This window comes from Notolabrus celidotus, chromosome 11 (assembly GCF_009762535.1).
Source record: "Notolabrus celidotus isolate fNotCel1 chromosome 11, fNotCel1.pri, whole genome shotgun sequence".
Lineage (NCBI taxonomy): Eukaryota > Metazoa > Chordata > Actinopteri > Labriformes > Labridae > Notolabrus > Notolabrus celidotus.
Window position 1 is genome coordinate 14,125,272 of NC_048282.1, and position 17,512 is coordinate 14,142,783.

At 39.0% G+C, this 17,512-nt stretch overlaps 1 protein-coding gene and 1 long non-coding RNA gene across 2 annotated transcripts; one reads left to right on the forward strand and one right to left on the reverse strand.

Annotated features, from left to right (window-relative positions):
* LOC117821260 lies at positions 1–2,665 on the reverse strand. Its single transcript, XR_004632929.1, has 3 exons — positions 2,574–2,665; positions 1,481–1,689; positions 1–841 (listed from the first exon to the last, which is right to left on the reverse strand). It is a non-coding gene; the product is annotated as an uncharacterized LOC117821260 (long non-coding RNA).
* Positions 2,666–9,922: 7,257 nt separating this feature from the next.
* Positions 9,923–11,283, forward strand: LOC117821248 (transcription factor HES-2-like). Its single transcript, XM_034695400.1, has 3 exons — positions 9,923–10,074; positions 10,184–10,367; positions 10,477–11,283. The coding sequence occupies exons 1-3, from the start codon at positions 9,985–9,987 to the stop codon at positions 10,806–10,808; spliced, it is 606 nt and encodes a 201-aa protein (XP_034551291.1). The 5' UTR covers positions 9,923–9,984; the 3' UTR covers positions 10,809–11,283.
* Positions 11,284–17,512: the final 6,229 nt, after the last annotated feature.

Here is a 17,512-nt window from a genome sequence, read left to right on the forward strand (position 1 = left end):
GCTTTCTGTCTGTTCTTTCTTTCATCTGTCCATCTTTCTTTGTCATACACAAGTACACATTGCAGTCTTTTGGATTGGAAATCTTTAATTACAAAATCAAATTTCAAAGATCAGGAGTTAGCCTACGTTTGGAAACAGTGTCGTGTAACTTCTCACTAAGAGAGTCATGAAATGGATATGCATGTAGACTATCTGTTACTAGTTATTCAGTAATGGCTATTTTTACATTTGAGTTGTGATGATGGGAAGAAAAGGCCTGAAGTCTGACTCATCCTGAAAGGTGGCTGTCTTTATTAAATAAATGAACACCATACAGCTGTTTTCTTTTAAATGTTGTAATGTTGGCCTGGTATAAAATTTACATGATGTCTTAAAAACGAACCTTTTTTCTTTACTATTTCTTTATTTTGTATAACCTACAGTACTGAATTGCAATTTGCATTATGACTTATGGAGTGACTTTGAACTACACCTCTTTTTCAATCATACTAAGATAATAATAAATACGCTTGTAAGAGAGCTTTTAAAAATTGTATGTTTTGATCATGTAAGGCGCATTAACAACTGTGACTGAGATATGGTGTTGTAAAAACTGTTTATCAGTCTGACATGATATAAGACTGAATACCAACAAACGTAACAGAACTCTGGTTGATAACTCTATCAAAAGACACTGTGCTTGAATGTATGTTAAAAGGATATACACGTCATCCTGTATCATCTTACTCGTTCTTTCTCTCTTATCACATCCTTCATCATCAATGCTTTAGTTTGTCTTCCTTCCCGTGAACTCACCATGCTGGCGTGTTGTCTCTCCTTCAGCGACCCAGTCACGCGTGATCTGCAGTGAGAATTTCTGCGGTCAGACTTTCTCACACTCAGCCTCATTAGCGACAGACAGATACAGGACAACTAATCTGACACGACAGCCCTTTAACAATACAGCATCTACAGTGAAAAGCCAAAAGGGTTTCACCCCACTCTGATGTGATGTGTTCACTGTAGACATGGCAGAGTGGGGTTTCTCCCTGTTTCAGTCGTTTTAGCTAACTTTATAAGATCGAAGGTCTTCATTTATTGTACACACAATAACTTCTGGCTGCGTCTTATTAAAGAGACAGAATAGCAGTGCCAATGCAAGGATAAAAGAAAGCACTATAAACACACTTCACAGTATTACAAAATCCAATCTAAACATTGACAGGTCACGTGTTACAATAACAACGGCCTCTTTATGGGATTTTGAAGTTCTTATAGATATGTTATCATTGTTCAAGCTTAGACATTAAATGTAGTCATGACATAATTCATGTATAATGCATTTCATATTATTCAGACAGGTTATCAAGTTAGCTTTATGCATTCACAAGTCACGTTTTTCAGTTCAGTTAAATTATATACTGCCGTGAGACCTACGTTAGCACGTTCGTTACACAAACAGGTATAAGAACAACTTTTGGAAAAGGATAAAATAACATACCAGGTTCTAACTGCATGGCCCCATGCCTGTCATTTAAAGCCCACGCTGCAGTGCTCTCAGGTCGTTGCTGGTTGATGACTGCAGTTGTATTGAGCGCCCTTTTCCAACACGAGGTTTAGGGCTCAATGACAGAGAAGCGCTGTGTTTGTGGGCGGGGACCCAGTGCAGACCACGCCCCCGATGAGTGGGTCCATCTCTCCTGTACAGAACTACACAACAAAAAGAAAAAAAATAGCCTTCATATAGAAATATAAAGTTCTTAAATTATATGAGAAAAATGTTGAATTTGCGACAATTTTCCCACTTTTTAAAGACCTAATAATGGCTGTATTTTGTTATTGATTATTTTGTCTCTTTAATATAAGTTAGAAATTATATTCAGATACTTTTTTGGTCATAAACAGCTTTATTTTCAATTTAAATGTATTCATAAACATCAATTTCTATGATAATATTCAGAAGAAATTAAGACAGGCAACCATAGTCATACATCCAGGACTGTCATAACAATGATGGAGACAAATTGAATCAGAAGCAAACTCTTTTTGTGGTGAAAAACCCTTTATTCCCATTTTATTTAATTGTTGTTAACAGTAAATAAATGAAATGTGTAATACTTGTAGATCATAAAATGATCTGAAAAACTAAAATAACATGAAAATATATAGGCTACCTTATCACCTGAAGACCAATTGAGAAGATGTTCTTCTCTCTCTTGGACATTGTAGAAACAACATTTTGATTTGTGTGTGTGTGTTTGAATGTGTTCTCGTGATTAAAAGCACCCTCCACTCTTTAATTTCCCCCCGGACAACTCTTAATGGTCCCCATGTCTCTGTAACTTCGGCATAATTCATCAGAGCAGGAAAGCCATCTGCTTCCATTGTTTGCCTGGCTCGTGCTGTTCTCGTGCCCCTGATATGGCAGCACAATGGATCCCCCTCAATCAGAAATCCAATATTCGAAAAGCCCGCCAACAAGCCTCCTGTCCAGCCTGTCCAATAGCTTGCATGCGGCAGGCGCAGCTCTAATCCTCAGTATAGTAGCATAGAATTAAACGCAAACATCTAGAAATAAACATAATAGTACTCACTGAAGTGTAGGATAGTTTCTCTCATGTCTTGTTCTTAAACACTCCGGGAAAGGGAGACTAAATTGCCTTTTGGAGAGTTCTTGTGGCATATCTGAGGAGGAGGGTGGAGACGCCAATGCGACGCTCTTACTTTACCTTTGTCAACTTTACACAGCAAAACAAATGAGCACCACCAGATGTGTGTTGTGTCTTAAAGCTTGGCTTTTGGCTTGGTTACGATATTCAAATCCTGTCTGAGCCATCTCCCATCTGATTTATGCAGCAATTACGCAAAAGGTTTTTTCCAACTCAGACGCCTGACTGACGCTTTGCACTGTTTTAGACTTATTGAAAGAGGGACAGAGACAATGCGTGATATGATAAAGTGCATTTAAACATAGAAAGGCATGGTTTATGTTTTCTATAAAAACTTTCCAATTCTGGTCATTGTCATTGAACATTATATACGCCTAGTTTTTTTTCCTTTTTCCGTGTTTACGCGATACTTTGATTACTTTGGGTCAAAAGCTGCCTGTTGAGTTTGTTCCTTTTCTCTTTAAAAAAAAAAAAAGATCTGCAGAGGGAACGAGCTTTAAAAAACCCCACAATATATTAGGCTTAAGGAGCTAAATCATTTGACACTATTATAAGATCCTTTTGTGGGATGCTGGATTCTATTTATGGATATGGTTCTGCATCCTGCACTGTAAATAACGTATTTGAAATGTTTATTTATCTGTACTGACAAAGTGAACGTTTCTTCTGCATTTTCTTCTCGTTTTATTTCTCAGTTTCTTTCCATTTAGATAGTTTGATTATTGCTGTTTTATTCAGAGACTGTACCATCATTTTCCTCTTAGACTCTTTTGTCAGCGTCTCATTTGTTACGTGACCTGAGAGATGCTGATGCAGGCTTCGTGACTGAATCCTGAATCAGTGACGTCAAATACACCTGTGCTGGAGGGGGAGTTTAAATATTGGTCTCTAGTGGCAGATGCTTTATGATACAGCGTTGTTTTAGGCTTGGGAAGCTTCTTGGTATATGTTGATAGGTCTTCTTTTGGCATCCCTAAAGACGCAACAACATCACCTCAATGCTTCGACAGAATACACGAAGAACAAAGAACGCTACCTAAAATATGTGCTCAAAATATTAACTTTTTTATTCTTAAAACAGTAACCTGTAAACATATATTACTCTACCTTTATATTCTACACTGCAGCCCCTGTTTAAAGTCAAACAAAGAGCATATCTATTTGTAACACACTATATTTACCCAATTCTTATTCACAGCAAAATATGTCAGAGCATTTAACAACAAAATATCTCACATCAACAGTTCAGGATTATTAAAGCACAAACACTTTGGAATAATTAGAAACATATAAAAATGAATGTACAATACCTGGGCACTGATAGCACCTGTTCAACCCAATGTGACCAACCATGCTCTTATATTAAGCGTAATATTTGGTTTGTATACATCAACAGTCCAAATATTACTTACTGGCTTTAAAGGCAACATATTGCCCAAAATCAATACCAACAGTGACTTCAGTAATAAACACAGCAAATACCTGCTTTTATAGAGGATATACGGCGCTGTTTTATTGTTGTGCATTTAGTTGTACTCTTCTCTGAAGTGGCAAATGAGTGTAAAGCTAAGCTAAAATAATTATAAGTTAATCCTTTTTTATTCATATAACACCATATCATATCAAAAGTCATATCAAGACACATAACAAAGAGCAGCTCTAGTCAAACTCATTGTTAGTTAGAGAAACCTAACTTGAAACCCCCAGGAGCACGCATGGTAACCTACTATATCAAGTGCTTGCTCTTAAGTTGCACTTGTTCCCCAGGATCTCATCGTTAGTACATGAATTCTAACTCTGGGAGAAGAAAGGATCTTTCTATAAGAATGTTTCCTTTTGGACCCCATCTTGTCCAGTGTCTTTTACATACTGTAGAAAGTTAAGAAAACTGAAATGTAGAAGGGCTTCATTTGGCTTCTCTCTGTGTTAGGTCCAGCCAGAGAAAACCTTTCTCCTTTTCATTAACACACACCTCAGAGTGTCAGCTAATCAGACAAGATGTCAAAGTCAAACTCTTGTTTCACATCTGGCTTTCAAATCACCCACTCCCTCTTCAGAACCATGGACAGAGGTCACCTCACAGCACACCAGCGCAGCTAGGTGAGCTATGGTGTCAAAAAGTTATCCTTATTTTACCTTTTCTTGTCCATGGTTCTTTCATGAAGCTGTTTTGGGGCCTTGTCTTTGTCTTTAAGAGGTGTAAATTCAGCTCGTAATTTTCCAAGTTAGATTCAGCAACAAGCCTTTTTACTGAGGGACTTTCAGTAGTGACCTTTAGACAACTTGATGTGCTACTAAAGACTGAAAGACTGTGATGTTGTGGAAAGCTGCTTATGTGTGTGTTTTTGTTTTCTATCAAAGCCTGAAGTTGTGTGCAGTTGAAGTCCCTTTTCACCCCAATTCCCCAAAAGTATGAATTGTATGTGAATTGTTGGTAAAAACTGTATTTAATTGTATGACAATCATTTCAATATTTAGTTAAAAATAGGGCAAAGACAACATTTTTTAGCAGAGAAATTGTACTGATTTGTGAGAAAAATACACTTGTTATGAATTTGATACATGGAAACCTTTTTTAAATGTTTAAAATTGTGTTGCATCACCACTTATTTTACATCATCTTGTAAACATTTTGGAATGAAGTATAACAGTTTCTGTAGTTTTAAAAGAGTAATGCCTGACATAGGTTCACCCGCTTAACAGTTCATGGTCTCCTTTTTTTCACGATGAGCTAAATGTTTTCAATGTGTGACAAGTCTTTATTTCTTCTATGAGCCATGCTGTTGTAATACAGGCAGAATATGGTTTAGCATTGTCTTGCTGAAATATCTAAGGCATTCCCTGAAAAAGTAATTGTCTAGATGGCAGCATATGTTGCCCCAAACTTGTTTATATTGTTCAACATTAGTGATGCCTACCCAGATGCTTAAGCTACCGATGGCATGGGCACTTATACATCCCATAGCATAAAGACTTCTGGCTTTTGAACTGTGCACTGATAGCAAGCCAGGTGGTCCCTCTCATCTCTAGAGCGGGGGATGCAGTGTCCATGATTTCCGAAAAGGGTTTCAATTTTTGATTTGTTAGACCACAGGACAGTTTTCCACTTCATTTCAGTCCATCTCTATTTGGGCTAGGGCTCAGAGAAATCAACTGGACGTTCCTGAATCATGTTTTTATTTGCATCGTACAGTTTTAATCTATGCAGCGACAAATTGTGTTCACAGACAGTGTGATGATGTGATTTTTTTTAGCATTACACAACTTTTTCAGTGTCTTGCAGGCATTAAATTTGAAATGAGTATGTATTTATTTCTTAAGAATACAATTCTAACTTTTAACAATTGATATGTTGTCTTTGTATTGTTTTTCAATTAAATATAGAGTTTAAATTATTTGAAAACCATCTAAATATTTTCTATTAACATTTTAAACAGTGTCCTAACTTTATTGTAATTTGTGTTGTATGTTAGTATTTCATGTTTGGTAAATGGTGGTAGCTGTAAAGTTGCTGCAATTGTAGCAGTGCAAGGCTTTGTCACTGGCTTTGAGCATGCTTCAAGGAAGAAGCATCCAAACTCAAATTATGAATACATTTTATCCATCACCAACAGTCAACTCACACACTTGAGTTGACACTAGTTAATTATATATTAATTTAAGAAAAAAGGTAAATTGGGAAATGGCATTTTGTTGATATTATACTCAAGGTAAATAACTTTTGCTGCCACACACACTGTAATAGTTTGAAGTGGTTTGATATTGTACTTTCAGCTGGAGGCACATCAAGTCTCTGGTGAAATGAGCAGAGAAGTCCTGAGAAAGCTTTTGTTAAAACCAACAACTGGGTCAGACTCGCCTCATGCAACAATGATTTTAATGTAGGGCTATAAACTATTGTTATGGGAGCTGGAACACTTGATAAAGCTCATATTTCAGCCAGACATCCAATTAAGACCTCCCTGTTCAAGCAGCTTGAAGCATCACAGCCACTGATCCTGCTGTCACTGCAGCAACATTAGAGAAGAGGGAGACATACTGAAATAAACACTTTATCAATGTTGTGAATTGTGTTGTTTCCATTTCCTTTTCTTTAAGATGGCTGGGGAAATAGTTTCAACCAAAGCCTATGAAAAAGTGTCATAATTAGCAGTCCAGGTGCCGATCTGTGGTGGGACATAGACAAAAAGTTCAGGGCAGAAAAAAATAGAAATGCTGGAATATAGTAGTGACACTGTACTCAAAACAATTTCCCTCAGATTTAAAATGGAAATTCAGTAGCTGTTTCTAATAGAAATAGGATGTATCATCCCAAGTACCATGCTTATATTTGTTTTGCTACACATAAACAATAGACAGTCATCAGAAGAGAAACGAGACAATGATGGATTAAAACAGTTCATCAGTATACTGGAAAAACTGTCATTATGACACATCCAATAGTTCTAGTTCCTTTCTTTAGCCTACCTGATATCCACATTATCCACAGTTAAATTCTTGGCTCAAATGTAATATATTTGAGAGGATTTTTCCCAAGTCGACCCTATCCAAATTAAAAGTGTAAGTTAACTTTACTGGCATAAAATTATTTAAACAGTATTTAAACTGTTATGTCTGGTATGCACCCATGACAATAGACGATAAATTGCATTTAGATATGTCTCTTAATATGAATCCTGGAGTAAATTAAGTTCCTCGTTGTTAAAGGCAGAACATTTTAAAATGAGTCAGGTTTATTGAGATGTAATTATAAACAGAACCTCACCAAATTCAATCCAACCCTAACTCAATTCAATTTAATCTACTTGTCTGAATGCTGAGTCAGACACAAACAGCAGCCAGCTGTACGGATGCTTCAGTGTGATGCGGATCATGTTGGCGTAGATTTCGGCTTGGGATGCCAAACATCCTTTCAGCTGAAAAAAAAAGCAATTTGAAAGTTGTGAATCTTCGAGGTTTGGAAGCCTCCACGTAGTAGCTTTGGAGACGATCACCTTCAACAAGAGAGTCATCGACGCTTATGGTTTCACGCATCAATAACCGTGCAGGCTCCATCTGTCTCGACACTGTGGCTCGTGTCAGCCTCATGCCTTTTATACAATCAGATATGTATTTATCACATGTCACTTTTGAACAATCAAGATCTAGTTTTAAAGTGATGCCCGGGGAAAATTAAATGTCATGTTTCGCTCCAAACAGGGCTTACCCACAAATGTTGGTGACGTTGGAATAAGCATTAATAACAGAAATGAAACATTTTGAGAGTGTGAAACGGATTCAATGTAATCTAAATTCAAAAGGAACTGGGTTTTATAGTCTGTAGTTTATGATTAGATTCTTACAGTGGCTAGCCGTGTTCCGATCCTTATTGGAATGCTTAAAAAATCTTGGTGAATCTACTTTTCTGCATCTTCCCACAAAGGATCCCTGTGCTCTCATCCTGCACAGATGGATACCCACGCTGTAACTAGGACAAAAAAAGGTCCCAAGCCTCTCTTGGACTTTTTTGTGTCTTATCTCTCCCGTTCCCAGACTGGACATGATGGCAGTTATTTGGGGCCCCATGGGGCAGGGCGCGTGCAAAACCTCGCATCTATAATGCTTTTTAAAAAAAGGACTGAAACCCTCAAGCTAGAGCGGAGCAGCTTGCAGCCGAGGTGCTGTTGAGTCTTCAACAAAATGAAATGAGCCTGTCACTACACGTGTTTGCCATTAAAACACACTGTAATAGAATATATTTTTCATCGTGTTGAACACTGAAGGCTTCTTTGGAAGTTGGGGGTACTAAAGTATACAATTTAATGCTTCAATTTGTGCGTAACACGTGTTACAACACATATACGAGTCCACAGTCATTCATGTTAACACTCATTTTAGTTATGTGACTTGTTGTGCTGTCCCGATTTCACTTAGTCTGGTTCTTATAAACTCAGTATTCGATGCGTTATAGTGTTTGTGCGCTGGTGCCCAAGCTTCCCTCCAAAAAACCCACATTGTTGGTGAAGGGAAACAAACACAAAGAGCAGTAGAGCTGTGGTCGGGATGCTGATGGAAGCAGCAGCAGCAGTATGGTTAGCCGGTGGGAGGCAGAGGGGACGGGGGGAGAGGAGGGGAGGGGGGCCGGAGACGGAGGAGGAGAGGAAAGGGAGGGGGGATTTCCCATCTGTTGCACAGTTGTGGCGCGTGCCGAACGCGTGAATCCTATGCTCGCTCACCTCGCTATTTGGTGAAATATATGCAGGTGCAGGGATAGAATAAGAGTATTTCAAATGGTCAAAATAAAATCAGTTTCTTTAAATATCTATATATTTCTATTCATGATTTTAAATAAAGTGTTTACAGCCTGGACGTTTGTGGGAACATCTTCCTCCCTAAAAGATGTTTAGTCTCTGGCTGAGTCGTTGTTCGGCTGTTTCTGCAGGGACGTCCGACTCGTTTACTGTATGGCTCTCTTTGTGTTACACAAACACGCAGATACGCACCTCTGCGCTTGAGTTGAAGGTTCGCACGTCACTCAGTCTCCTCCTACTCTGCTCCAGGTAAACACTGTGTAGTTGATATTGGAAACAAGCTGCTGATGGTTCCCAAGCAGATGTTAATCCATACATGGCGTCGCTTGGGTGTCTGTTTTATTAATTTTAGGAATAGATTAGTCCTGTCAACTTAGAATCACTCATCTGGCTTTGTGTTTCCTTTGTTGGGGGGAGGCAGGTGGAGTCTGTAAGCATAAAGAAGTTCACTAAATGTTCCTTTATGTTTGTTTCATTACATTTTTTTATTTTCTGTGTTGCAATACAACTTTCTTATAACCCATCAAACTTGAATGAGTATGTACAGAGTAAGCCGCTTATTTATAGATGTATTTACTACCACATTGACAAAATAATGCACATAAAGAACATCAAACTGTAGCTAAACCAGACAAAAAAGAACAAGAACATGTCATAAAAAGGTACTGAAAAGCAGCAATTTGATAAGCTGAAGCCTGTGAGTGAAGGAAAAGGAATACCGTTATACACTTTGTATGTGTAATTAGATCTTGGATGAACGTTAAAGCTTCAAATTTTAAACACTAAAACGCACGAGGAACTCCGCATACCAGCGGTATACGCAGGGGCCCCGACCTGACCAGATGGTCCCAGGGGAGCTCCGCTCAGTCCCAGAGGCATCGCCCCCCCTTGACAGACACTTTGCATGATGGCTGGTGTCCCCTCCCCTCCGACGCGCTGGGGACGTATAAATAGGAGCCTCCACGGCACTGAGGCACACTTCAGCTTAGCCGCTCCAAGAGCAAAGTACTCTCCTCAAAAAACAAAACACAACAGAAGCAAAAGAAATGAGTCCCAGCATCACTGCCGAGGCCACCCAGCCTCTTCCTGCAAGGTCCACCGTGGCACAGAGAAAACAGGCCAACGAACTGAGAAAGGTAAGGGAAAGAGACAAACTTCAGAGCTGTGTGATAAACAAATGTTTTCTGATTTCATTCCTCAAAAACATATTATGGATGACTAACGATTCTTAATTATTTCTTTCAGACTCTGAAACCTTTACTGGAGAAGAGACGACGTGCTCGTATCAACGACAGTCTCAATGACTTAAAAAGCCTGATTCTTCCTCTGATTGGCAAAGACAACGCTCGCTACTCCAAGCTGGAGAAAGCTGATATCCTGGAAATGACCGTCCGTTTCCTCAGAGACCTTCCCTCCACTCCAGCCAAAGGTGAGCGTCTTCTCCTGAGCTGCGATCTAACACTGCACTCATGTTTTATTCAAAATCAAAGGTTACAAATAAAATTCAAGCCACTAATCAACCTCTTTTCTTCCTCCAGACTCAGCAGAGAGTTACAGAGAAGGCTACAAAGCCTGCCTCCAGCGCGTCTCCGCTCTGCTCCCCAAAACAAGCCTGGATCAGGACGCGTGCCAGCGCGTGAACGAATTCGTCCAGCAGTCCAGGTCTTCGACTGTCACCCCAACCTGCCTGAACTGCTGTGCCCAGAGCTCCAAGACACTCCCTCAGATCCAACAGAGACTCTTGAGCCTGAAATCCAGCTTCAGCTCCAGACTGGAGAGCCAGTCCCGCAGTAACAGCGGCGCAGTGGCTCCCAGCCGCGAGCAGCCAGTCCCACAGGCTGTGAGCGCATCCATGTGGAGACCCTGGTAGATTAGATGGACATGTATCCAATGTGTGTTATTTATTATGTGATGTTACTTATGCTTATCATATTCTTATAACTGTAGACATAGCCATTAAGATTTATTGGATTTGCTGTATAATAATTGAATTCAGCATTTATCTCACTAGGCGTTTAATGCCAGTGAGCACACGAGCACAGATCTTAGCACAGGTCTATGAACGTTTTTAAATGCAATCCTCTTTGGGGTTTCAAAGATACGGGTTGTTGACACCACTTTTGTAAAACCCCAAGGGTTGTTTTGTTTGAGGTTTGCACGATGGACTTATTTCTTACTATACTTATTAGTATCTCGGTCTGTGCAAAAGAAGTCTGTAAACACTATGTGTTAAAATAATTTCCTAATATTTACTGACATCATGTGTGGGAAGAAAAACATGATTGTGACACTTCAAATGTTTTGTCATTGAGAAACCTTTTTTCAATAAAAATACACGAAAAGAAGATGGTTGTGTTGTTTGATCTTTAAGATTATTTTGTGGTCTCATAATCTTAATCTATTGACTAAAATCCTGACCTCTAGATGAGAGCAATCTCAGTATGAGAGCGGTGAAAAAGGCGCGCAAACGCATAAAGCCACAGGTCCGCTGAGCCCATTGACACTGATGAGCAGCTGCTCTATTGTTGCTGATGCGAGGCGCCTCTCATGTTGCCGCCAAATTGGTGGGAAGAGGTCGGACTGGTTGTTAGATGGAACACACACGGAGACGACTGCATTCTTCATTTACAATGAAAGATTCAGAATAACCCCAAACACACAAATGTTTCTCTGACTTGCAGGGTTTTTAATAAAAAGGGTTGTCAGACGATTTTACACCTCACTTCATAATAAACCCAGTGCCTATAAACTGTGGCTTTTTGCAGGGATGTTGGTTGATATCCTGAATTGTAAATGATACTGAAAAGTTGGTTGAACCCTTAAGCCATTTTTTGATATTTACTACTATGCTACTATTATAGCGTCTTCTGAACAAAGCACGTGTTGTATTAAATTATATTTTGCAATATTCACACAATTTCAAGACGTTCACACCTCTCTGAGTAAATTTGTTTTTCTTCATAAATGTGTTATAGGCGGTAGCTATGTATACTCTGTTAAACAGCAAAATTACTTACTGGAAGCAGAAAATAAACAAAACAACAACTTCTCCTGCCATTCTGACAAGATGTTTTTGAGACCAAGTCTAATTCTTGACTCTCTGAAGCTTTATATATTGTGGGCAGCCATTGCTTTTATTCACTTTAACATGGTTAGAAAATACCTTTGACATGAAAATGTTGACACATGTATACTAATCTGTATTCAGTGATATTCTGTTCATGCTGCAATGAAACTGGAGGTAGAGAAATTATTTAAAATCTCACTGTTGGTGCATTCAAAGTTTGTACATTTTCTGGGATTTGAAGCAGCACATATTGAATTCAACAAACTAAATCAGATGATCCTTCTTGCAGCATTCTAACTTACTATAAATGCAAATTGATTATGCACTGTATATAGGCAGACCAGCATTAAAATGTTGTTGATGGACCTACAACACACAGAGGCAATTTCTTAACACACCAGCTATGTTTCAAATTGTTTTTCTCTCTCAGTTGACTGTCAAACTGGGAGAACACAAACCATTGGCTCTAATCAGGAGGGAAATGTAGAAGGATGGTCAGTAATAATGCATTTACAGAAACAAACAGTTACAGTCATTTTAACGTAGATTTAAATGAAATTTTGAAATAATTATCACATGGCAACACATATGACATACTGTAATTGGTCCTGCTGTCTATTATAAAAAAAAAGAGTTTCAGCATCAAGATTGTTAGTGCCCTGTATTTTTGTTTCAGACTGATTCAACCTGCAGCTAAAATGCAGCTCCAAATTTTTGCCTTGAACAGTGCTACGATTAGGCTCATAGAACGAGGCATTAATTGAGTCCAAGAAAATATTTTCTGAGAAACTGCTAACTCAAATGAGAAATGGAGAATGTAGATCAGCAATGTTGGAAGTCAAAGTAGTGCAGGGATGTTTTGTTGATATTTGATGGATGCTGTATGTCAGCTTTTGGAAAAGCGACAGAAGGAGATACAAGGTCCAGCTATACCATAACATATGTCTGTGGGTGCCTTTGCCCTGCTTCCATTACTAAGAAAATAACATGTTAGTCAAGGCAAGGTATTTGTACAGCAACAAGGCATTTTAAAGTGCTTCACACAAAATATCAAAATAATCATTACAAAGAGCAAAACAAGAAAAAACGCAAACCTTATAAGAGGGTATGTAACATGATTGAGATAACCCATTAGAAGCCAAGATATGAAAAAGTCAGCTAAACAGAAGTTGAAACATGAGGGCAGTTATAAGAGTAAAAGTTGCAGTGTGGGGTTATGAAATGAAAATAGTTCACACATTTATTAAGATGAGTGCATAAAAGGCAGTTGTGAAAAGAAGAGTCTTCAGCCTTGAAATAAACAACTTGTCACTTTCTGGGAGTTTGTTTCAGATGTATGGAGCATCAAATCTTAAAGCTGATTCCACATATGCCTCTGATTCTAGAACAAAGAGCAGACCTGTCTCTGAAAACCTGAAGGTTCACAATATATTAAAAAAGCATGGACATGTTTTGGGGCTGAACAAATCAGGCTTTATAAACCCACAGTACATTTTTGAGTTATATTCTCTAACAGACAGGAAGCCAGTGTAAACACACTGAACATTACCATCATCAACGACCATTAGCTGACCAAGATGTCTGAAGACACAATAAAAAAAGAAGTTAAGCTACGACAAATCTCACAAAAAAGAAGAAGAAAAAAATAGCCAAACTAAGCCAACCTAAAATCTTACCAGAGTCCAAGCATTCTTTAATTATTTCTGGCTCAAAGTTTGTATGAAACCTATAATACAAAGAGAATAGAGCTACAGTACTTTATAGAACTAGACATATTTTTTTAACATTACATGTTCTGGCACCTGTTAAGGGATGAATTTAAATAACCATCTCTGACTCTGAAAAATATATGTTGTTCTTTTTAAGTTTTATCTTTGGATTGGACAGCTGAAGAGAGACAGGAAATATCAATAACAGTTTTATTACTAAAGCCCCTGACCGGACTGTGATCTGATTCTGGGTATGGGTATAAGACTTACCCTTGATGACCTTATAGGGCTGAATGGGATTTAAGTATGTGAGCAGGTCAAACATCAATGTCAGGAGCAGAGAGTGGGGAAAGACACGTAGCAAACTGTTGAGGCAGGGAGTCGAGCCACCAATTGCTTCGTTGGAGTACTGACTAATATTCTTAACTCTGATTTGGACAAATACTGATTGTGGTTAATTGAAATGATTCAACATGAACCAATGCAGCCAGAAACTACTTGCCTTTAGAATATTAGATATACTATATGCTCCCAAGACAAATGGTTCACCAAGAATATCCACTTGCAGCAACTGCCAGTCTTGTGATTAACAACAACTATTATTAAGAACTGATTTTCTCTGTGTCTGTGGTTATGTGAATCATGAGTTGTGTCCGTTGGTAATTGTCTTTTGGTGGTGAGTTTTGTTTTGCTGAGAAGGTTTAATAAAATTCTGAATTGGCCCTGTGATTTTGGATGGGTGTAATGTGACTGCATATGAAAAGAAATGTGTTTTATGGTGAAATATAGTCCCGCTGTAATGCACGAAAAAGCAGAATCAGATGGTTTAAGATATGTTGGTCAGGAATGTGAACTCAGATAGGTTTTTGAAATTAAGCAATTTGGAGGAAACTGGTCTAAAGCAATGCTTTGACAATGTAAGTCTTTTGAATGTCTGTTTAGGGTTTAAGCTATCTTTTTGTAACAGGGTGTATGTGCTATTGTTCTTTAACTAGACTTTCTTTGGTTAGCTTTGCTTTATTGGCAGTGTGTAAGAGGTTAACCTGTGATCTATGGAGTACTTGAGCTGTACAAACATATGGAGGCATTTACGGTGTCTTTAAAATCTTGATAAAGTGGGATGCCATTTTGATCAGCTTCAATAATACTAACTAGGACTCAGATGTACATTAGATTAATCTAGATGTCAGAATGAGATGGTGCACACCTCTGGCCAATGGCAGTTATATTGACCCTACGGTATTTTGGTGTCTGGTGGGGAGAGGTTCAGACCTAGAAAATAGTCTATATTTTGGCAGGTTCTTAAATTATGTTGGATGTGGCCTGTCTGGTAAACTGTAAATAGTACAATTTACTTGTGCATGTATAGCCATTTTTTAGGCTTGAGACTGATTGAAGCAATGAAGATGCTATGTTAAGTGCCCACCAGTATTACAGTAACTAATAATAGGCATACACTGATGGTTTTGCCACTAAGGAGCCATTTGGGGTTCAGTGTAGGATATAAGCATGTGGACTTGCAAGACCTAGGATTGAACAGCCAACCTTCTGGTTGAGATGCTGATTCTCCAACTGAACCACAGCCACCCAAAACAGTTATGTCTCTGTTGGGTTGTAAGTCATTTTGAAGGTACACTGACTGTTTGATTGATCCAAGCTCTACTTTTATGTTGAGTTGTACCCTAATCAGCCATGACACTATAACAACCTGCCTAGTTTTTTGTGGGCCTCTTCTTGTCAGGTCAGGTCGGGGCCAAAACAGCCCTGAACTGATGAGACATAGCTCCACTACACCTCTAAAGGAGTGATGTGGTATCTGGCACCAAGAAATTAGCAGAAGATCCATAAATCCTGTAAAACAGGGTACACACTACTAGATAATCCAAAATTGCCCAAATTTTGGAATTTGGAGTCAGCAAAGGTCAGGTTTTTTGATCGGTTCTAAAATTATCCTGTCAGATTTTCCCATGGGGTGGGGTATGTTAAGAGGGATTTTAACCTCCAGGATCTAATCTGACTGATCAGGCTACACGGATTTGAAATTTTTAATATAAAAAGAGTTCAACATTTATAACCAGAAACCCTTTTATGTGGGTGAAACCTTTAGGAAACCTTGTAAATTGTCACATAAAACAGCTGGAAACATGCTGACAGAGGAAGGAAGCACAACAAATGCAGCCGTGGTAAAACAAGTATACACAAAGACTATACTTGGATGGATGTCAGAAATGGAGGACCAACTTGTTGTTTGTGGCAACAACAGAGGTGTTATACAAAGTGTCCCGTAAAACATATCACAATTTAAAGGACAAGGAGAGGAGTTGAACAGAAATTGCAACTGCAATAGATGTACCAAATAGCAAAGCAGGTTGACAAACATCCAATCATCTGCCATGTTGGTTTACTCTAAAGTCACGCTTGACCATAAGAGATTTGGCAACATATGCAGTTTTGAGATTCTGGACTCTGGTGGTTGGTGAAAGGAATCTGCTAGTGTGTAGAGTGTTGTGTAGGACACATCATTGCGTACCACACACTAAAAACTGTCTAATCTGTCATTATGTGTCATCATGTATGGGGCATCTCACACTTTCAAAATCTGTTAAGATTTTAAAAATCTATGAATGTGTGCCAGGCTTAAGTTGCAAGGTGGGGCCTCTATGAATCAGATTAGATTTCCCAGCACATCCCACAGATGCTTGATCGGAATAAGATCAGATTTCAGTCCAAGTCAACCTTTGGAGACCAAGTCAACACCTTGAACTTCTGGCTACCTAACTCTATTTATTGCACTGGTCCACTTGTGCCAGCATAGAGAACAAGCTGCAATTCTACTAATCTCACACCTTTCTATCAGAACCAGCATGAACTTTTCCTGCAAATGTAACTCCAGTAGCTCTTCTGTAGGCCCGAACATCCAGGCCAGTCTTCACTCCCCATGTGCATGCAGCTGCCCATTTCTTTGTTTCTGGTTTCCTTCCTTGGAATACCTTTGGTAAGTATTGACCACTGGAGAACATCTCACCAAAGCTGCAGTTTTAGAAATAGTCTGACACAGACAACCAGTCATTTCAATGTGCCCCCCTCAAAGACCCTCACACCTTCACCCCTGCCTGATTTTCCTGCTCCCAACACATCAACTGTGAGGATAAAATGTTAATCTGCTGCCTGACATATCCCACCCACTGACTGGGGACATCGTAACACCTCACCTGTCAGTGGCCATGCTGTTATGGATGACAGGTGTATCTTCTGCTAAATTGCTCTTTAGTATTAGATATCAGCTAGTTGTCAGTATGCTTTTACTGTCTGTTCAGAGTCAAGATTTTGTATCTTTTATGGGGCAGTTTTCTGGTCCAAATGGGACATCTGAGATCCCACAATTTATATCATATAAACCCACAGGGCAACAGTTATTGTTACAGCAGGAGTACAGCAACTCATCTGAAACAGTTATCACGTTACTGCTATCAACCCCAAAAACTGAGAGGGAGCCCATCCCAGCTGTCACTGGGGGAGAGGTGGGGTACACCCTGGACAGGTGGTCAGCCTATCACAGGGTTTACATGTAGAGACATTGAAGCATTCATAAACACTGACAATTTAGAGTTACCAGTTCACCTAAAAAGCATGTTGTTCGACTGTGGGAGGAAGCCGGTGTACCAAGAGAGAACATGGAAACTCCACATAGATTTTGGGATTCCTATCATGCTGGGCAGGCAAGGGCTCCAACCACTGCACCACTGTGCAGCCCAAATATCTGCCTCAACCTAAAAACACAAAGTAGATCAGACATTT